This window comes from Melanotaenia boesemani, chromosome 3, assembly GCF_017639745.1.
Source record: "Melanotaenia boesemani isolate fMelBoe1 chromosome 3, fMelBoe1.pri, whole genome shotgun sequence".
Classification (NCBI taxonomy): domain Eukaryota; kingdom Metazoa; phylum Chordata; class Actinopteri; order Atheriniformes; family Melanotaeniidae; genus Melanotaenia; species Melanotaenia boesemani.
This window is the reverse complement of record NC_055684.1, coordinates 11013773-11030019: the sequence shown is the minus strand read 5'-3', so window position 1 is coordinate 11030019 and position 16247 is coordinate 11013773. Positions and strand designations below refer to the sequence as shown.

At 40.1% G+C, this 16247-nt stretch overlaps 1 protein-coding gene across 1 annotated transcript in view; it reads right to left on the bottom strand.

Annotated features, from left to right (window-relative positions):
* Positions 1-6386, bottom strand: part of mmp24 (matrix metallopeptidase 24) — a 78421-nt gene extending 72035 nt beyond the window's left edge. The window contains exon 1 of the mRNA XM_041979381.1: positions 6228-6386. Coding sequence (XP_041835315.1) covers positions 6228-6371 — 144 coding nt within the window. The 5' untranslated portion in view covers positions 6372-6386. The remainder of the gene's footprint in view (positions 1-6227) is intronic.
* Between the last annotated feature and the right edge of the window lie 9861 nt (positions 6387-16247).

Here is a 16247-nt window from a genome sequence, read left to right as displayed (position 1 = left end):
TATTCAGATGCTGGAAGAATATCAAGAATAGCTGACAGGAAGCCCACATTTAGGCCTTCTAATGACTTTGTGGGCAGGCCAATTAGAGTAGGAGGGAGGAAAAAACAGAAAAAAGCTGATGTACACTTTTGCTTTTGCCCATTTTCCAGTTGTTCGTTGCTGCTATATGTCTGCACTAAAGGTGCATTCACACCTAATAGTCCACTAGACTCGATATAATTGGGAACTTGGTACAGTTGGGGATTACAGCATTATTCTGGACAGAGTTTGTCATCACACTGTTAACAACGTAAGCCTTTTAAATAATATATTCCATCCCTGCACGGCTGCACGGTGGTGTGGTGGTTAGCACTGCACTGGTTAGCCTGGGGGAAGGTTCTAACAGTGGCCGTTCTGTGTGGAGTTTGCATGTTCTCCTTGTGTATGTGTGGGTTCTCTCTGAGTATGCCGGCTTCCTTCCACCGTCCAAAGACATTAGTTACTCTACATTCTCCCTAGGTATGAATGTGAACGTGAGTGGTTGTTTGCCTCTATATTGGCCCTGCCACAGACTGATGACCTGTCCAGGGTCTACCCTGCCTCTTGCCTGTTAATTGCTGGGATAGGCTCCAGCTTTCCCGCGACCCTGAATTGGACTAAGTGGTACAAAAAATGGATGGATGGATGGATTCCACTACTCCCCAGAAGAATTACTAAATGTAAAGATAAACAACCAAGAAGAAAACCTGCTCATCTATTGGTTAAACGTCTGTTTTCACCACATCAGAGCAAAACATGGAGATGAATCAAATCCTAGCTTTGTTGATCACATTTCTATCAAAACTGTTATCGCGTTGTCACTCCACGTCTCACTGCAAATCATTTCTCCAGCTACCATCCAACACATGCAAACATTTTGGTTGTGTTTACCCAAAATGCCCTGCATTGAAACCACAATGCATTTTGCATTGTAGTCCGCTTTCTGGACCAGAGTTCACTTCTTTGAGCCATATTAGAGTTTGGTTTACATTCACACCTCCCCAAACCACCCAAACTTTCCAAGCAAACAAAATAGGATTTGAATGAGAAGGGCTGGTGTGAAAGTGCTCTAAATAAGCCTGAATATGCTAAAACTGGGTCTCTCTCTCTTAGAAAGTCAGAATCTCTTCTTGAACCTTGTGGGCAGCTCTTCTTTGTTTGTTAATGTTTGTTTTGTTTGGTTTTAAAAGGTCGAACGTGGACAAGAATATCTCCAGACAAGAGATACGGCTCCTTTTGTCTAGTCATCATGTTCAACTTCAACATCTGCAACAGCTTCAGTTTCTGAACTTTCTCTGTCTACTTTCACCGCTCAGCACAGCTGTTCTGCTACATGCAGGTTTAGTGGTGCAGCAATAAAAAACGTCCCCCCTCAAACAATTTCCAGCCATGTTTCCAATGTTTTTATGCCTATTTAATCCTTTAAATCCGACCATGTCGTCTGCGACAAAGTGTTGATTTCTTGGTCTGCTCATTTCCCCCATCTCATCCACAAAGGCAATCCCGGGATATCCTGTAGCTCTCCGCTTCCCTGCTTTCTGAATCTGTTGATCAATGGCATGATCGGTTGATGAATTATGATGATTTGAGTTATGCATGTCACTTCCTGTTGCAGTATAAGCCAAATTCATATAATAAAAATAGAGACTGGTTTTCAGTATGAACCAGTACACTGCCCAGCACTGACTTAAACTGATCTAATTTAATGTTATATCATATTATATCACTGTTTTCTTTCTTTTTAGCATGTTTGAAACAAATCTAAATGCAAAAGACACAAATACAAAGATTCACCTTTAAATTTCTGTTGGATTTTCATGAAAATTATATCAGTTCATGGCTGTCTGCACAAATATTCATGATCTATTTAATAGTTCACTATCAAAGCAACTTATTCTAAAAATAATGTATTTTCTGCTTTGTTCTCTTTGAAGCTACTTCAAATAAATACTTTAAGACCTCTGATAACATCAGCCTGTTTAAAGATAAAAACCAGTGAACAGAATAGTCAGAGTTCATCAGAGCGAATTATCGTCTGCATCCCTCCTCCTTCAAACTGCTTTTAAAATGCAGTTTGTTCCCGAGTTGCTGCATCCAAACAGAACAAAACCCTCATCAAACGAGCAGTGACAGCTCTGCTTATTTACAGCTGCAGCGAGTGAGCAGGAACGGAGAGTGGGTGTGCGAGGAGGACAATGGCTGGAGAAGAGGGAGAGGACAAAAAAAAAAAAAGAAAAAATTCACACCTGCCAGTACATCCAACATACAGTCTGATTTCTCAGATGTAATGTAGTGTTTCCAATCCTCCTGGGACCTGCACATTCCCAAAGCTCCTCTCATCCTGCGAAACAGGAAGACAAAACACACAGAACCCAGCCCACAGGAGTCCAGAAACAGGCTTTCATCTCATGAAACTGCGACTGTCCACAACTCGGCCACTCTCATCATCAGTCTATCATCTTTTCCATTTCATTTAAATCACAGAAACTCTTCAGATTGTCGTCTGTTCAGTTTATAATCTTTCCACCTACAGTCTGACTACCATCAATCCTTCTATTTAACAGTGACACAAAAATGCCACTTTAAATCCTCGTCCATCTCTCAAACATCAACGCCCCTTTGTTATCCCATTTGTTACCTTTAAACTTTATCATCCTTTATTGAAAACCAGATCAATGAATTGATCCATGCCTTAACAGCATTACAGTAATGACAAACAAAGGGTTAATCTGCTGTTTGATGGGCTTTACGTGAAGGCAGCTCAACCCAACAGCAGCTACAGCCCACACAGCAGTTGTCTGCAGCTACTGGCCAAAAATATTCCCTCCAAAAACGCACAGCCGAAGCTTCGGAGCAAAAAAATCTGACCTGTTGTGTAAAACAGCCAAAAAGACAAAAGGATCACGAAGAAGTGAGTCACACAAAGAGCTTGACGCCTCCTTCACACTATGCACTGTAACAGCCTCCCTGTCTTTCAGGGCAGAGCTGCATACTGCCTGCAGCTGCTCGGACACCAAGCGTTTCCATTCGGACACGGGTCCTGCTTGGTGCAGAGCTCAGTGGCACCAACAAAACAACGAAGCAGCGTTCATGGCTGTCAGCTGGAAAAATAAAAATGTCTTTATTTTGAGAATGCCATGAACTGGTGCTTGTTTTCTGAAGATAAAATGCGGATTTCTCTCATTACCTTCTTTTGAAAGATCAATCAACCTTGTTATTTTAGCAAAGCCAATTTCATCACGGGATAACTTAAAACTGAGGACTGATTTTCATAAAACCGATTTCAGTGTTCAAGATCAGTGAATGTGTGGAGGAATGTGTAAACATGATAACCACTGCTGTTTTCTTATTATTACAAAAATATTTCTTTGTTGTTTTAAGGAAATAAATTCTTTCATGCAGAGAATAGTCTTCCTACTTGGCACAAGAAGTCGGTAAAGGAGTGTTTTGTGTTTATTTTTGTAGTAAAAAGGCTTCTTGGCATTATAATACAATGTTGGAAAGCCTCTTTATTTCTTTTTTAAACAGAGTCACTTGATATTCACATTATACTTGACATCACATTAAAAGAAAGTCTTTTAGTTGTTAACTTTAACATCAGTTTTAGTTTCTGAATTCAGTTTCAGTAGAAAGAGAAACTGAGACTAAAATCAACATCAGCCAACAGTTTTATGTCTGCTCCCAGAATAACATGAATACCAGTGTTAGTGGTGGTGGTGGCTTCTCTCAGCGAACCATCCTTCACACTCATGGTGCCAACTTTAACATTCAATCAGACCAGAATATTCCAACAACATTGTCTAAATATGATGCAGGAAGTAAAGCACATAACTTAAATTTTTTATCACAGAAGATTAAATTCCCTGTTCTTTAATAATCTTGATAAATAATCCCGATTTCAAAATTGACCAAAATGATCACGATTATGATTTTTTTTTTTTTTATAATCAAGCATCTAAAGTAACCAGTGGCAAGTCCATATCCCCACAGCGTGAGACCAAACTCTATCCAAATGACAATGCTGGCCCCCACAGAGTGGGGTTTATCAGAGATTACCTCCAGAATTTAGTGAGTTAGTGGATGAAATGTCTGTTTGTGCTTCAACATGCTGCTGACAGACCTTAAAAGTACAGGACAGGATTGTCATTATTTCCTTAAAAAAATCTTAAAAATTCATGCTTCAGTGAAGTAGCTGTTGTAAAAATTGAAGCTCCTGATTCTGTGGTTCTGAAGCAGCAGAAACTGGTACTGCAGATACCTCTTACTCTTCAGAGTGAACATCCTTGCTCATTGAAACAGAGGAAGCTCCATTTATTCATGTTTTTAAATCGAAAACAGTGAATAATTGGCAGATATTTGCAGATTTCCTATCTCATGGAAGTTCACTGAACATTTGACCCAGTCTCACTGCAAATGTGGACAAAGCCAACCTGATTTTTTACAGTTCACAATACAATTTTCAATGAAAAGAAATTTTGCGGTTTCTTTTAAATTTCAAATCTTTTTGAAGACCATCATGTCTTAACTTGAAGCCCTCCTGCCTTCTCACACTATCTTCATCAGTCCTTCACAACAGCTTCACAAAGTGCCAAAAGGCTGTTTTGCTGTTTGGACTTCAGAACATTATGTTCCAGGACACACGTCAATAAATTTAACCATGTTGATATATTTAAATCTTTTTTAGGACTTTTTGAGGCGCAACACATAAGAATGTGTAATCTTCTGCTCTGCAACAGTTTTGGGAAATTTTAAGCAAATCAGATGTTGATTAACTCACACTTGTGATATCTTTTGTCTTTTTTTTTTTCTTCTTTTCATTGAATCACTCCAATCTGAAATGAACAGGAGATTCAAAGAAAAAATTTTTGCCACTTGTTTCTTTCTTCTTTTTTTAAACACAAATTTGCTGATTGGAGTGTATTAAAAGAGGCTATGTGTTGCTTATTCTTCCTAAATGTTGCTGCAAACTGAATACTTGGATGATTGTTGGACTGCTGGTTGAACAACACCAGAATATGAAAACTTAATTCAGATATTTGGGACAATTTTGATATTTCATTGACCTAATACTTTATAATGAGAAAAAATAGCATTGAATCTTGTCTATGATCCTCCAGTTAAACCTAAAACTGTTGCAGAGACTGTACATCAGCATGTCGTGTAACAACAGGAGTGCAGGCAGGATTGTGATTTGACAGCAGGCAGAAAACATCTCATCCTTTGTGCAGCAGCGTGATACGTCGGCTGTTTGCAGCTCGCTCAGCACCGCCACGGGCGCTTCCTTTGTCTGAATCAAAGTGTCACCAGCAACACAAACATTACTAAACACAAATGCCACTGATCATGTCTCCAAGAGCTGAGAGGAAAAAAAGAATAGCATGACCCAAATTCCCAACAAGGTATCCTGCACATTCAGCAAACAATACTCTCTAACACCTGCTCAAGCCTGCTGAGGCTGTAAAAACATCACAGCGAGCATCAAGACAAGAAAAGCTCGTCCTTCACATCTCATCAACAACAGCCTGCTTTAACATTTAGGCAGGATTCATCTGTTTTTCTTTCCCCTGGCTTCTTCTCCCCTCCAACTCTGCCATTTCCATAAATTATGGAAGGGGAGGCTATATTTGGACTCACAGGGGGAGATGGGGGGGGGGCAGAGTCTGGAGATGCTTTGTTCAGCAGCACATGAAAGCAAAGGTTGACTTTAAAGTTCCCAGAATGCTTATGGATGTTTATTGATATCTTCCTCCAGGCTGATGCAAAATCAACCTGGACGTGAACATGCAGCAGCTGTTTCCAAACGCGCACACGAGGATGTGGAAAAGCAATTATCATCAGCAGCGTGTTTTAACAAGTTTTTCACATCGCTTCCTGGACCCACTCCCTCTGAGAACCCCTCACTGAACCAACGGAAACAATTCAACCTGATGAGCAAATGAAGCACCTTTGTGTGCAAACAAAAGATCTGCGCGCAGGCTCTCAGCCCAGCTGATAGCCGCGCGCAGATCTTGTTGATCTGCTTTGATTCATTCAGTTCAGTGACTCGTGAATCTTTTATTCGCTGCTTTTACAGAGGCTGCATATCACTTTCGTAGCAGGTTGAAGGCCGGAGGGGAAGAAAAGAGGGAGAGAGAGAGGGAGAGAAAGAGGTGCGTGAAAAGCATCCAGAGGAGCGCACGACTCCTCGGCTCGATGTTTGGGACTCTCACCTCCACTATGAACGTCTTTTCGTCCCCGCACACCGAAACGACCCAGAACAAAATGGGAAAGTAGCAGGTTTTCCAGCAGAATCCAGGGAACCCCGCTTTCCTCCTCCGCCTCACTCTTCCTCCTCCTCCTCCTTCCGTCGCCATGGCCGTGTCCCCGAAATCTCCTCCTTTTCCTCCTCCGCCGCTTTCCGCCGGTGCTTTCCAGGCTCCTGCTCCGCTCCTCACCGGAGGAGACGGTCCGTGTGCCCGGGCTTCATCCCGGCTGCTCAGTCCGTCTTTCCTTCTCCCCACGCCGTTTCGGTACGGCTCGTTCCGTCGTTTGAGGAGCGCGCAGCTCTTGGAGGTGCAGCAGAACAGCTGGAGGAGTCAGGCTGCAATAACGTGCGGATGCAGGTTGGTCGCTCCGGGTACCAGAGAGGAGGAGAAGGGGAGGGACGGAGAGATTTGATGGATGTTGTTGCAGAACCGTTTTGGTACCACGAGAGGCGCTGCGGAGGCAACACGCCGTGTGTGTGTGTGTGTGTGTGTGTGTGTGTGTGTGTGTGTGTGTGTGTGTGTGTGTGTGTGTGTGTGTGTGTCTGTGTGAAGGCTGTTTTTAATTCAGATTAAAATGTTAAAAGTTAAAGACAGATAAAAAACACATTGCTACCAATGTTGCAGGAAGTCATTTAGAAAGAATAAAAATATCAAAACAGAAAGTGAGCTGTTCTGGTTTGCATTTGCCTTTAGCAAACAAACAAACAAACAAATAAATAAACACTCTTAATATTTAAGAACCAACTGGATTAGTTATTAATGAATTCAACATAAAGATAACAATTTGTTTGTCCTACTTTTTAAAACAGCACTTCTTTAAAGTATTAACATTTTCACTCACTGTCCACTGTATCAAGTCCACCTTTCCAGTACTGGCATAGACTTCTCTTTTTCTTCAGAAGTGCCTTAATTCTTGGTGTCATAGATTCAGCAAGGTGTTGGAAACATTCCTGAGAGATTTTGCTCCATATTGACATGACAGCATCACACAGTTGCTGCAGATTTGTCGGCTGCATTCATGATGAGAATCTCCTGTTTTACCACATCCCAAACCTGTTGTAACAAGAGTATCGATGCACTCACTGGTCACTTATCAGGTTTGTCTTGCTAGTACCAGATTAGACCCCTTTTTACTTCAGAACTCCCTCAATTCTTTTATTGAGATCTGGTGACTGTGGAGACCACTAGAGTACAGTGAACTCATTGTCATGCTCAAGAAAGCAGCTGGAGATGATTTAAGCTTTGTGGCGTGCTGCATTATCCTGCTGGAAGTAGCCATCAGAAGATACTACACTAAGATGTCCATAAAGGGGTGGACATGGTCAGCAACAATACTCAGGTGGCTGTGGTGGTTAATCCATGTCATGTTGTTAAGGAGCCCAAAATTCACAGAGAAAATATCCCCACTCCAGTACACCACTAGCAGCCTGAATCACTGATACAAGGCAAGATAGATCCATGTTTTAATTTTATTTCCTGACCCTATATAACATCTGAATGTTGCATCAAAAATGGAGACTTATCAGGCTAGGTAATGTTTTTCCATCTACTATATGTGGGGGAATCTGAAAAGTCTTAAGCTACAGCCAGATGTTTTTTGTTTTTTCCAGGGAAAGTTTGGGGTGAGTGGAAGTGTTTTACTAGGGTAGTGCTGGTGGAAATGTGGAGCATTTTTTAAACCTCTGGGAAATAAAAAAAAAAGTTCCTGTGATAGAAAATGAGCTAATCACACCAGCAGCTGCATCTTGAACTGTTGATACAAGGCAGGATGGCTTCATGCTTTCATATTGTTTCTGAATGTGGAGCTGAAATGGAAACTCGTCAGACCAGACAGCATTTTTCCATCTTCTATTGTCCAGTGAGTCTTAGTGAAGTTGGAAGTGTTCTGTGATCGGTATTCTACATACCTTGGTTGGAACCAGTGGTCATTTAACTTCCTGTTGCCTTTCTTTCATCTCAAACCAGTCTACCCATGCTCCTCTGACCTCTGACATCAACAAGACATTTTGATGTGAAATCCACAAATAGGTTAAAGCTCTATCATGCAAAGAAGAAGCCTTATGTGAACATGATCCAGAAGCATCACCATTTTCTCTGGACCAAAGTTAATTTAAAATGGTATGAGGCAAATTGTAAAACTGTTCTGTGATCAGATGGATCAAAATGTAAAATTTATTCTGGAAACCATGGGCACCATGTCCTGCAGACTAAAGATGGGAGGGACCATCCAGCTTGTTATCAGTGGACAGGTGAAAAGCCTGCATCTCTGATGGTATGGGGCTGCATTAGTGCCTATGGTGCGGGCAGCTTCCACATCTGTGAAGCTCCATCAATGTTGAAAAGTACATGGAGATTTTAGAGCAACATCTGCTCCCATCCAGACAACATCTCTTTCAGAGAAGGCCTTGCAGATTTCAGAAGACAATGCTGAACCCCATCCTGCATCCATCACAACAACATGGCTGCACAGGAGAGGAGTCCAGGTGCTGAACTGGTCTGCCTGCAGTCCAGACCTTTCACCAGTAAAAAACACTTGAAGCATCATTAAATTGAAAATCCAGCAATGAAGGTCAAGGACAGTAGAGCAGCTCAAATCCTGCATCGAACCAGAATGGGACAACATTCCTCTCCTAAAACTCCAGCAACCGATCACTTCCCAGATGTTTATGGACAGTTGTTAAAAGAAGAGGGAATGCTACACAATACTAAACATCACTTTTTCAAGTGTTTTAGAAATGTGATGCTGCAATCAGATTCAAAATTAACTAATATTTTCCATAAAATGGTAAAATGTCTCAGTTTAAACATCTGATATGTTGTTTATGTTCTTCTGGGAATAAAATGTGGGCTGATGAGATTAGCAAATAATTCTATTCTGTTTTTTTTAACATTTTACACAGCAAACCAACTTTTTAGGAATTAGATTTGTAGATAGATGCAATTGTATACACCTTGACACTGTTTCTCTGAGGCATTTGCACGAAAACAAAAACTACACAAGGAACCTGCTCCTGATGTTATACTATAAATCAGGGATCACCAACTCAGATTTTTTTTCTCAGGTTTTTTTCTCTGAACTGAATTTCAGTTTCAGATTCAGATTCAGTTTCCTTTATTAGTCTCACAGCGGGGAAATTCACAATATAACAGCAGCAGAAAACACACTGGAAAATAAAAAATAGGAAATGCAAGACATAAAATAAGATAAAAAAAGAAAAACATTTAGCAGAAAGATAAAAAAAATAATTATAATTAAACCTGTACACAGTACAATACATTTGAGAATATATAATATCCCAAGTAGAAAATAAAAAGTGAAAACAGTGAAACAGTAAAATGAATAGTGAGGTGAGGCGGAGTGTATTGTGTAAAGACCTGCAGTATCATGGATGGAGCAGCCAGTCACTGAAGGAGCTGCCTAGTGCTGCCAAAGTGTCCTGTAGAGGGTGGGACATGTTGTTTAACAGGGATGGCAGCTTAGCCATCATCCTCCCATTTCCCACCACCTCCACTGAGTCCAGGGGGCATCCCAGGACAGAGCTGGCCTCTAATCACCACACTGTGTCTATTCTCCTCCCATCCCTGTCCGTGATGCTGGTGGCCCAGTAGACTATTCCAATAAAGTACATAGAATTAGTCATTTCAGCTTAGTATTTTTTTCTGTAAACTTACTGACAATACAAGCAAGCAAAAAAAAAAAGTGACATTATAACTTATTTTGCTCCTAATACTTACATTCTTTCAACTTCAGAGATTTCTCCTGCAGTTCTTCCAAAAATTGACACTTGTTAGATTGCAGTGTTCTTAGTTTAGCCTTAAAGTATCTGATTTTATCTTCAACCACTTCTAATAGACCTCTTAAAACTAGCATAATCAATCTCATGGAACTCATCACTATGGCAACCAAGAAAATAGAGGAGAAGCTTCTTATGGTAGACAAAAGTGCATCCTCCAATGTAGATATTTATTTGTATTTTATACCAGAACATAATGTTTTCCTCAAGATTAACAAGTAGATTTGTTGCCTGAAGCTAACCAGACATTGGACATTCTCTTTTGAACTGTTTTTACACAGCTAATTCCCTCCAACTCCCAAATGTGGCTTTTAATGCTTTTTCCTCCCGCTCATTAAAATATGGCAAGAACTGTACCACGTTGCAGTGACATTTACTGTATATTTATGTCTCTAGAACAACTCTGTCGACTTGCAATTATTTTCTTTCTACACAACCAAAGGTAATTCCTCTAAAACTGAATCTGTTGCTACACATGGCATCATTAAGCACCTGCCCGCCACATCACCAGGTTTCAACACCCTGCTGCCTCATCTCGTCTTTAACCAACTTCCCCTATGTTGCACGTTTGTGTCTGTGTTGCCGTGCAGACACATATGACTCGCCAGCATGCATGTGTAAGGAGGAAACACTCAGCACTGAAGGACATCACAGCTCACCGCTTGTACCATAACTGGCTGTTACTTAAAATGCAGCGTAGCTACTGAAGCAGGAAATGAATCTCATGACAATGCTGTCGACTGGAACTCTGCTTGTCTGAACCATGCAATCAAATCTGAGTTTCAAATGTGTCTAATGGAGGCTGCCACTGCTCACGTCACTGCAGGCCATTTCCTCCCACCTGCTTTCACATGGGCTTCAATTATGAATGAGCAAGTATCGATTCATAATGCATTTGTCCCCGGGTGCCTGCGGACAGTTGTGTAATATTTGTTTGTGGAAAAGGAAGCCTTCATGCAGCCACGAACTCTCTCTAAATTGGCTGGACTGTAGTTCTATATTTAGTTTTAGTGTTGTTAAACATTTTATAGATTATTTTTGGTCTTTTATGTGTCATTGACTGGTGATTTCTTTTTTTGTCTGACATATAAGACACTAAAACTACCACAAAGCCACAAAAAAAAACAAAAAAAACACACACAACAAGAGGGACAATACAACAAAAAGCATAGAAGCAAATAAATAAAAGTAAAGCAGAATGGACAACAAGACAAAAGACAATAAAGTAGTAAATAGCGCATAACAACCAAGAGACACAAACTACACAAAGAAGCCAAAAGGTCCTAAAAGAGAGACAGAAAACAACAAAGTGACACTAAAATGACCAAAACAAGATTCCAGCCCGATCTCACAACATAATGTTATTGTACACTCACCGTCCACTTCATTAGCTCCACCAAAAGCAGAAATGTCTGATGAGCCAATCACTTGGCAGCATTTCAGACCATGTAGTCACGTGGACATGGTCAAGACAACCTGAAGTCCTGAAGAGTTGGTCTTCAGTTTCAGAAACTGCTGATCTACTGGGATTTTCACACACAACCATCTCTAGGGTTTACAGAGAATGGTCTAAAAAAGAGAAAATATCCAGTACATAGTGACACATAAGCAAGACTGATGTAACTAATAATCATCAGTTATCAGTCAGGTCTGCTGAATTAGATACACGCCTCAATTCAACATTCACACACACTGAACACCAATCTATTGCGTGAGCAGTGGGTGACCTGCTCATGTCTATGGTAACTGGCCGATTACAATCGGTTGCGTGTCAAGCCATCCCATTGTACGAGGCAGTCTCCTGGCCTAAGAAGATAAAATGTGATAACATCCATTGTTTGGGGCTCAGCAGGATGATCAGTCCTCTGAGCCCAGTGCTGCTTTGCTTTACCTGTGACCCAAACAAGAATAAATCTTGGATGAATATAAAGAGATCCTCTCTTGTCTTTTTGTTCTCGAGGTTCCAACAAAAAAAATTGGTTTTAACAATTTGGTGTCGTGACCCGGATTGGTTGACTCCGAGACTGTGTCCTACTGAGGGCCATCAGAGTCGATCGAAGGAGTTCTTTAGACAATTTCAGACTGGTCCAAAGAAAGCTCAGCAGAAAACCTTCTGGGCATTGAACATACTAAAACAAAATTGTCTGATTAAAGATGTACTCTGTTCGATAAATTTCATTGAAATATTCCAGAAATTGAATAATGTTATTTTACTGAAGTGAATGGTCTGAAACATTAAGTCATATGTAGAGTTAAATAAATAAATAAAGACTTTTATGTGGGACAGTCTGAGTGTCCTAGTTTAGACTAATTTGACCAAGTAAAAAACGTAAACATTTGTCATAGGAATGAACAAACATTGAGGGTCGTCTTCCAAATTTATTAGTTAAAAAAAAAAAAAAAAACAGTTCTGGGAGAAGTTAGTTGTTCCGCAGGAACAGGAAACTGAGGCTATAATTCACACAGACTCACCAAAACTGGTTGTCTGGTCTCCATTTCAGCTCCACATTCAGAAACAACATGAATGCATGGAGCTATGCTGCCTTGTATCAACAGTTCAGGATGCTGCTGCTGGTGTAATTAGCTCGTTTTCTATAACAGGAACTTTATTTACCTGAGATTTAAAAAATGCTCGACATTTCCACCGACATTACCCAAAACACTTTCACTCACCCCCAAATTTTCCCTGAAAACAGAATGCCTAGTTGTAGGATTGGACTTTTTAAATTCTACCAAATTAGCGGAAGGCCTGTGTTGAAGAACTCTGATTGGTTGAACATACTTGCAGTGTTCCACTGCTCTGTTCACCGTATGTTTAAGCCAGTGTGGAGCTGTAAAAAACGTTTACTTTACTTCTACACACTTAACTCTGTGTTTTAATTGTTTGGAAAATGGGGCAAAGAGAAATGGAGAGGCGTTCAGTTTCTTTTGGGTGTAATTGCTAAGGACGGCATTCAGTGCAACCTAAAGTCGACAATTTGAAACAACAGGGTGTCTGGAAATAAGCTGACAAGCTTGCAGAGGTGAATGTAGGACACACTGAAGAAACTGAAACAAGAATAAAGAAGCCAAAGGACCACAACAGCTAAAATGGGTCTGACCGCGGTGGTATATATTTTCTGGAGAAGCCATGCAAATTACCAGGAATTATTCTACCCTGGTAAATACAGTAAATTACAGGTAATAAAAATTCCTGGAAAACCCCCTTTGGTGTGATGGATGTTTACTTGACCCACTTAGGACCCCTCATACCAGCATGGCCTGGTTTTACCACCACAGCATACCTGAATATTGTTGCTGACCATGTCCATCCCTTTATGACCATCTTAGTGCAGCATCTTCTGATGGCTACTTGATAATGATAATGCACCATGTCACAAAGCTCAAATCGTCTCCAGCTGCTTTCTTGAACATGAAAGTTCATGGTACTAGCAGGGTGGAACTAATTAAGTCTCAGTATGTATTTTACATTTTCTGGTTGCTGCACAGAAAATCAACGTAAAACAATCACTGCTGTTACATCTTTGACATGTTTTTGTCCAGCATCCTGTTGTCTCATTGTGCATCCTTGTATGTTACTGTGGTCTTTACCCACAATCCTCTCTGCTCACTGGCAGATAGTGTGTGAATAAACACCATCTGAGTGCTGAGTTCAGAACAGCATTAAATTTTCTACTATAAATCTTCATCTCCATCCCTTTTCTCTTCCTCTTTACCTGTCAGTTGCTCCAGAATTTAGCAAGACTCTTGATACCCACTACACATGTCCTCATCTCCTCTGTAACCATATAAATATTTTTATCTTCATTTAAACTTAATGTCCTCCTCTCACACTTTTTATTCATCTTCCTCCTTTCTCATGCTTACCCTCCTCCTCACTTTTCTTTTCTATCCAACATGTCACACCTCCCTCTGCCTTCTGTTCAGCTATAACAGCTTTTAATTTCTGGGTTATGACCCACTTTTCAAGCAGCTGACATGTTCTGTTCATCTGTGTACCACCAACACACATCTAACAAAAAATACTGCATGTAACAAAACTGATGGGTTTCCAGGAAACGTACAGCTTGTTCCAGTTATTATGCAACTGACATTTCATAAGTTAATACAAAAAAAGTTCATGATTACACCTTTTAAATCGCACATAATTAAATGAAAAACCAAACACCAAAAGAAAAATATAGTTTTTTTTTCTCTCTATAATAGCTTCAAGTTTGATAACAACAGTATGTTTCAAAGGGGTTTGGACAGAGGAATCTGTTGGTGCATCTCATGACAGTCAACAGTTTAGAAACATGACTAGATGGGAAAAGATTTTACAATAATTAATAATGAGAAAGGGTTCATGAAGCTGAAAAAACAACATTAGACAAAAGAAAAAGATGTTTAATACAGTTTGTGGATTTCAACAGCAACTGTTCAAGGTATCATTTAAAGTAACATAAGTTTCCAACCTTTAAACTACTTCTGACTCCTTTTGATGCCACATTAACATTTGTTATGGACATTTCTGAAGCCGCCGTTGCCCTGCAGTTTCCAGAGGCTAAGAAACCATTTTTTATAACTTTTTTTTTTCAGCCTGGAGAATCACATTACAGCTGTGTTTTGCTTCACAGCAACTGGATATCAACACGTTGGGCATTTTGAGCATGCACCATGGCTGATTCAGCAAAGAAACCAGTGACAATATTTCTGGAGGAAGTGAGAAAAAGAAAGAGAGACAGAGCAGGAGATAAGACAAGAGTCAACATTGGACTGACTTTACCTGCTGGAGATATCTCAGAGTAGTGACTGGATGCAAGATGAATGCTGAATTAGCTGTTGCTGGGAGGCGCCACAGTGCAAACATCTGCAGTCTGAAGTGTTGTTTTAAATTTCTGAAGTATCAAATTTCTGAGCACAAGAAACAAAGCCTTTCCAGGACCACTTTCTGTGGCCTATGTATAATTCCCAAGATGAGGAACTTCCTGTCTCTGTGTGATGCAGAAAAACAAGTTAATGTATTTCTTTCTTCTAGATTGGACTACTTCTATTCCTGAGTATTATTTTGTTCATAATGATTCTAAAAGGCCTCCAGCTGATCCATAATGCTGCAGGTTTGAAAGAGATTCTCCCCGCTCCCCATTTCTCATCAACAATCCCTGGGATGGAGCCAGGATAGAAACAGTATACCCATCTGTTGTGGTAAAAAAAAGAGCTGATTAGAAATTCAAAGAAGCTCAGCTGTGGATTTATCAATCGGTCTTTATCTACGATCACTGATGGTCACAAGGGTAGTTAATGGAAGCATGATCACAAAGACCGCTGGATTAAATTAATTGGCTCTTCAGGATGCCTGGGCTCAAGGACAGTATAAAGAGCTGAGGAAAAACAACACAAAAGATGCTTTAGAGAGAAAAACCAAAGCATAAATAATTTAATTCTAAAGAGGGGAACTCACAATTATATCAAATATATTTTGAAACATAAATTTCTTTATGTTCATCTATAACTATATAACCAACACTTACACTTCATGTACTTATTACACTTTGTAACCAGTAGTAGAGTGAACCATTACATAACATCACATGGAGCTACAATCATAGTATTGATTCTGCAATATCTATATCCAGCAGAGGGCGTCAGATTAGACCTTCATTCACAAGAGTTTGGAAAGTTCATTCAGCAGACAATGGAGTTTATGAACCCTCTGTGTATAGTCCAGCAGGAAAACTTTGAGTCAGTAGAAAGTACACTGAAAGGAAATAAATCTTAAGTTTTTACCAGCAAATAAGAAACCAGGATTATTGGTTGTCCTGGCAACAAGGGCTGGATTTTGTGCCTAGTTTTGAGATAAAATTCAGGATCACCTGTGCATACTTGGACATTACATGTTTCCCTCCATGGGCATGTTTATTTTGTGTGCATCCATGCTCGTGCATGCACCATAGGTGTGTGTGCTGGAGGAGTTTTTGTGAAACCTTTCTAGCATGAAGATGCAGGACTTCTCTGATTTGTGCCTGACTGAATTGTTCTGACTTACACTGGATAATAAAATCTACTGTTTCAACTCTGATTCATCTCCAATGATTTGTGACTCACGATTCTTTTACTCTGAAGAATTTGGACACAGTTATATCTTGAAGGACTTTGTTTGGTGTGCTCTTAAGCAAACTGCTGTGACTGTGTGAGTCGCTACCATTCAACA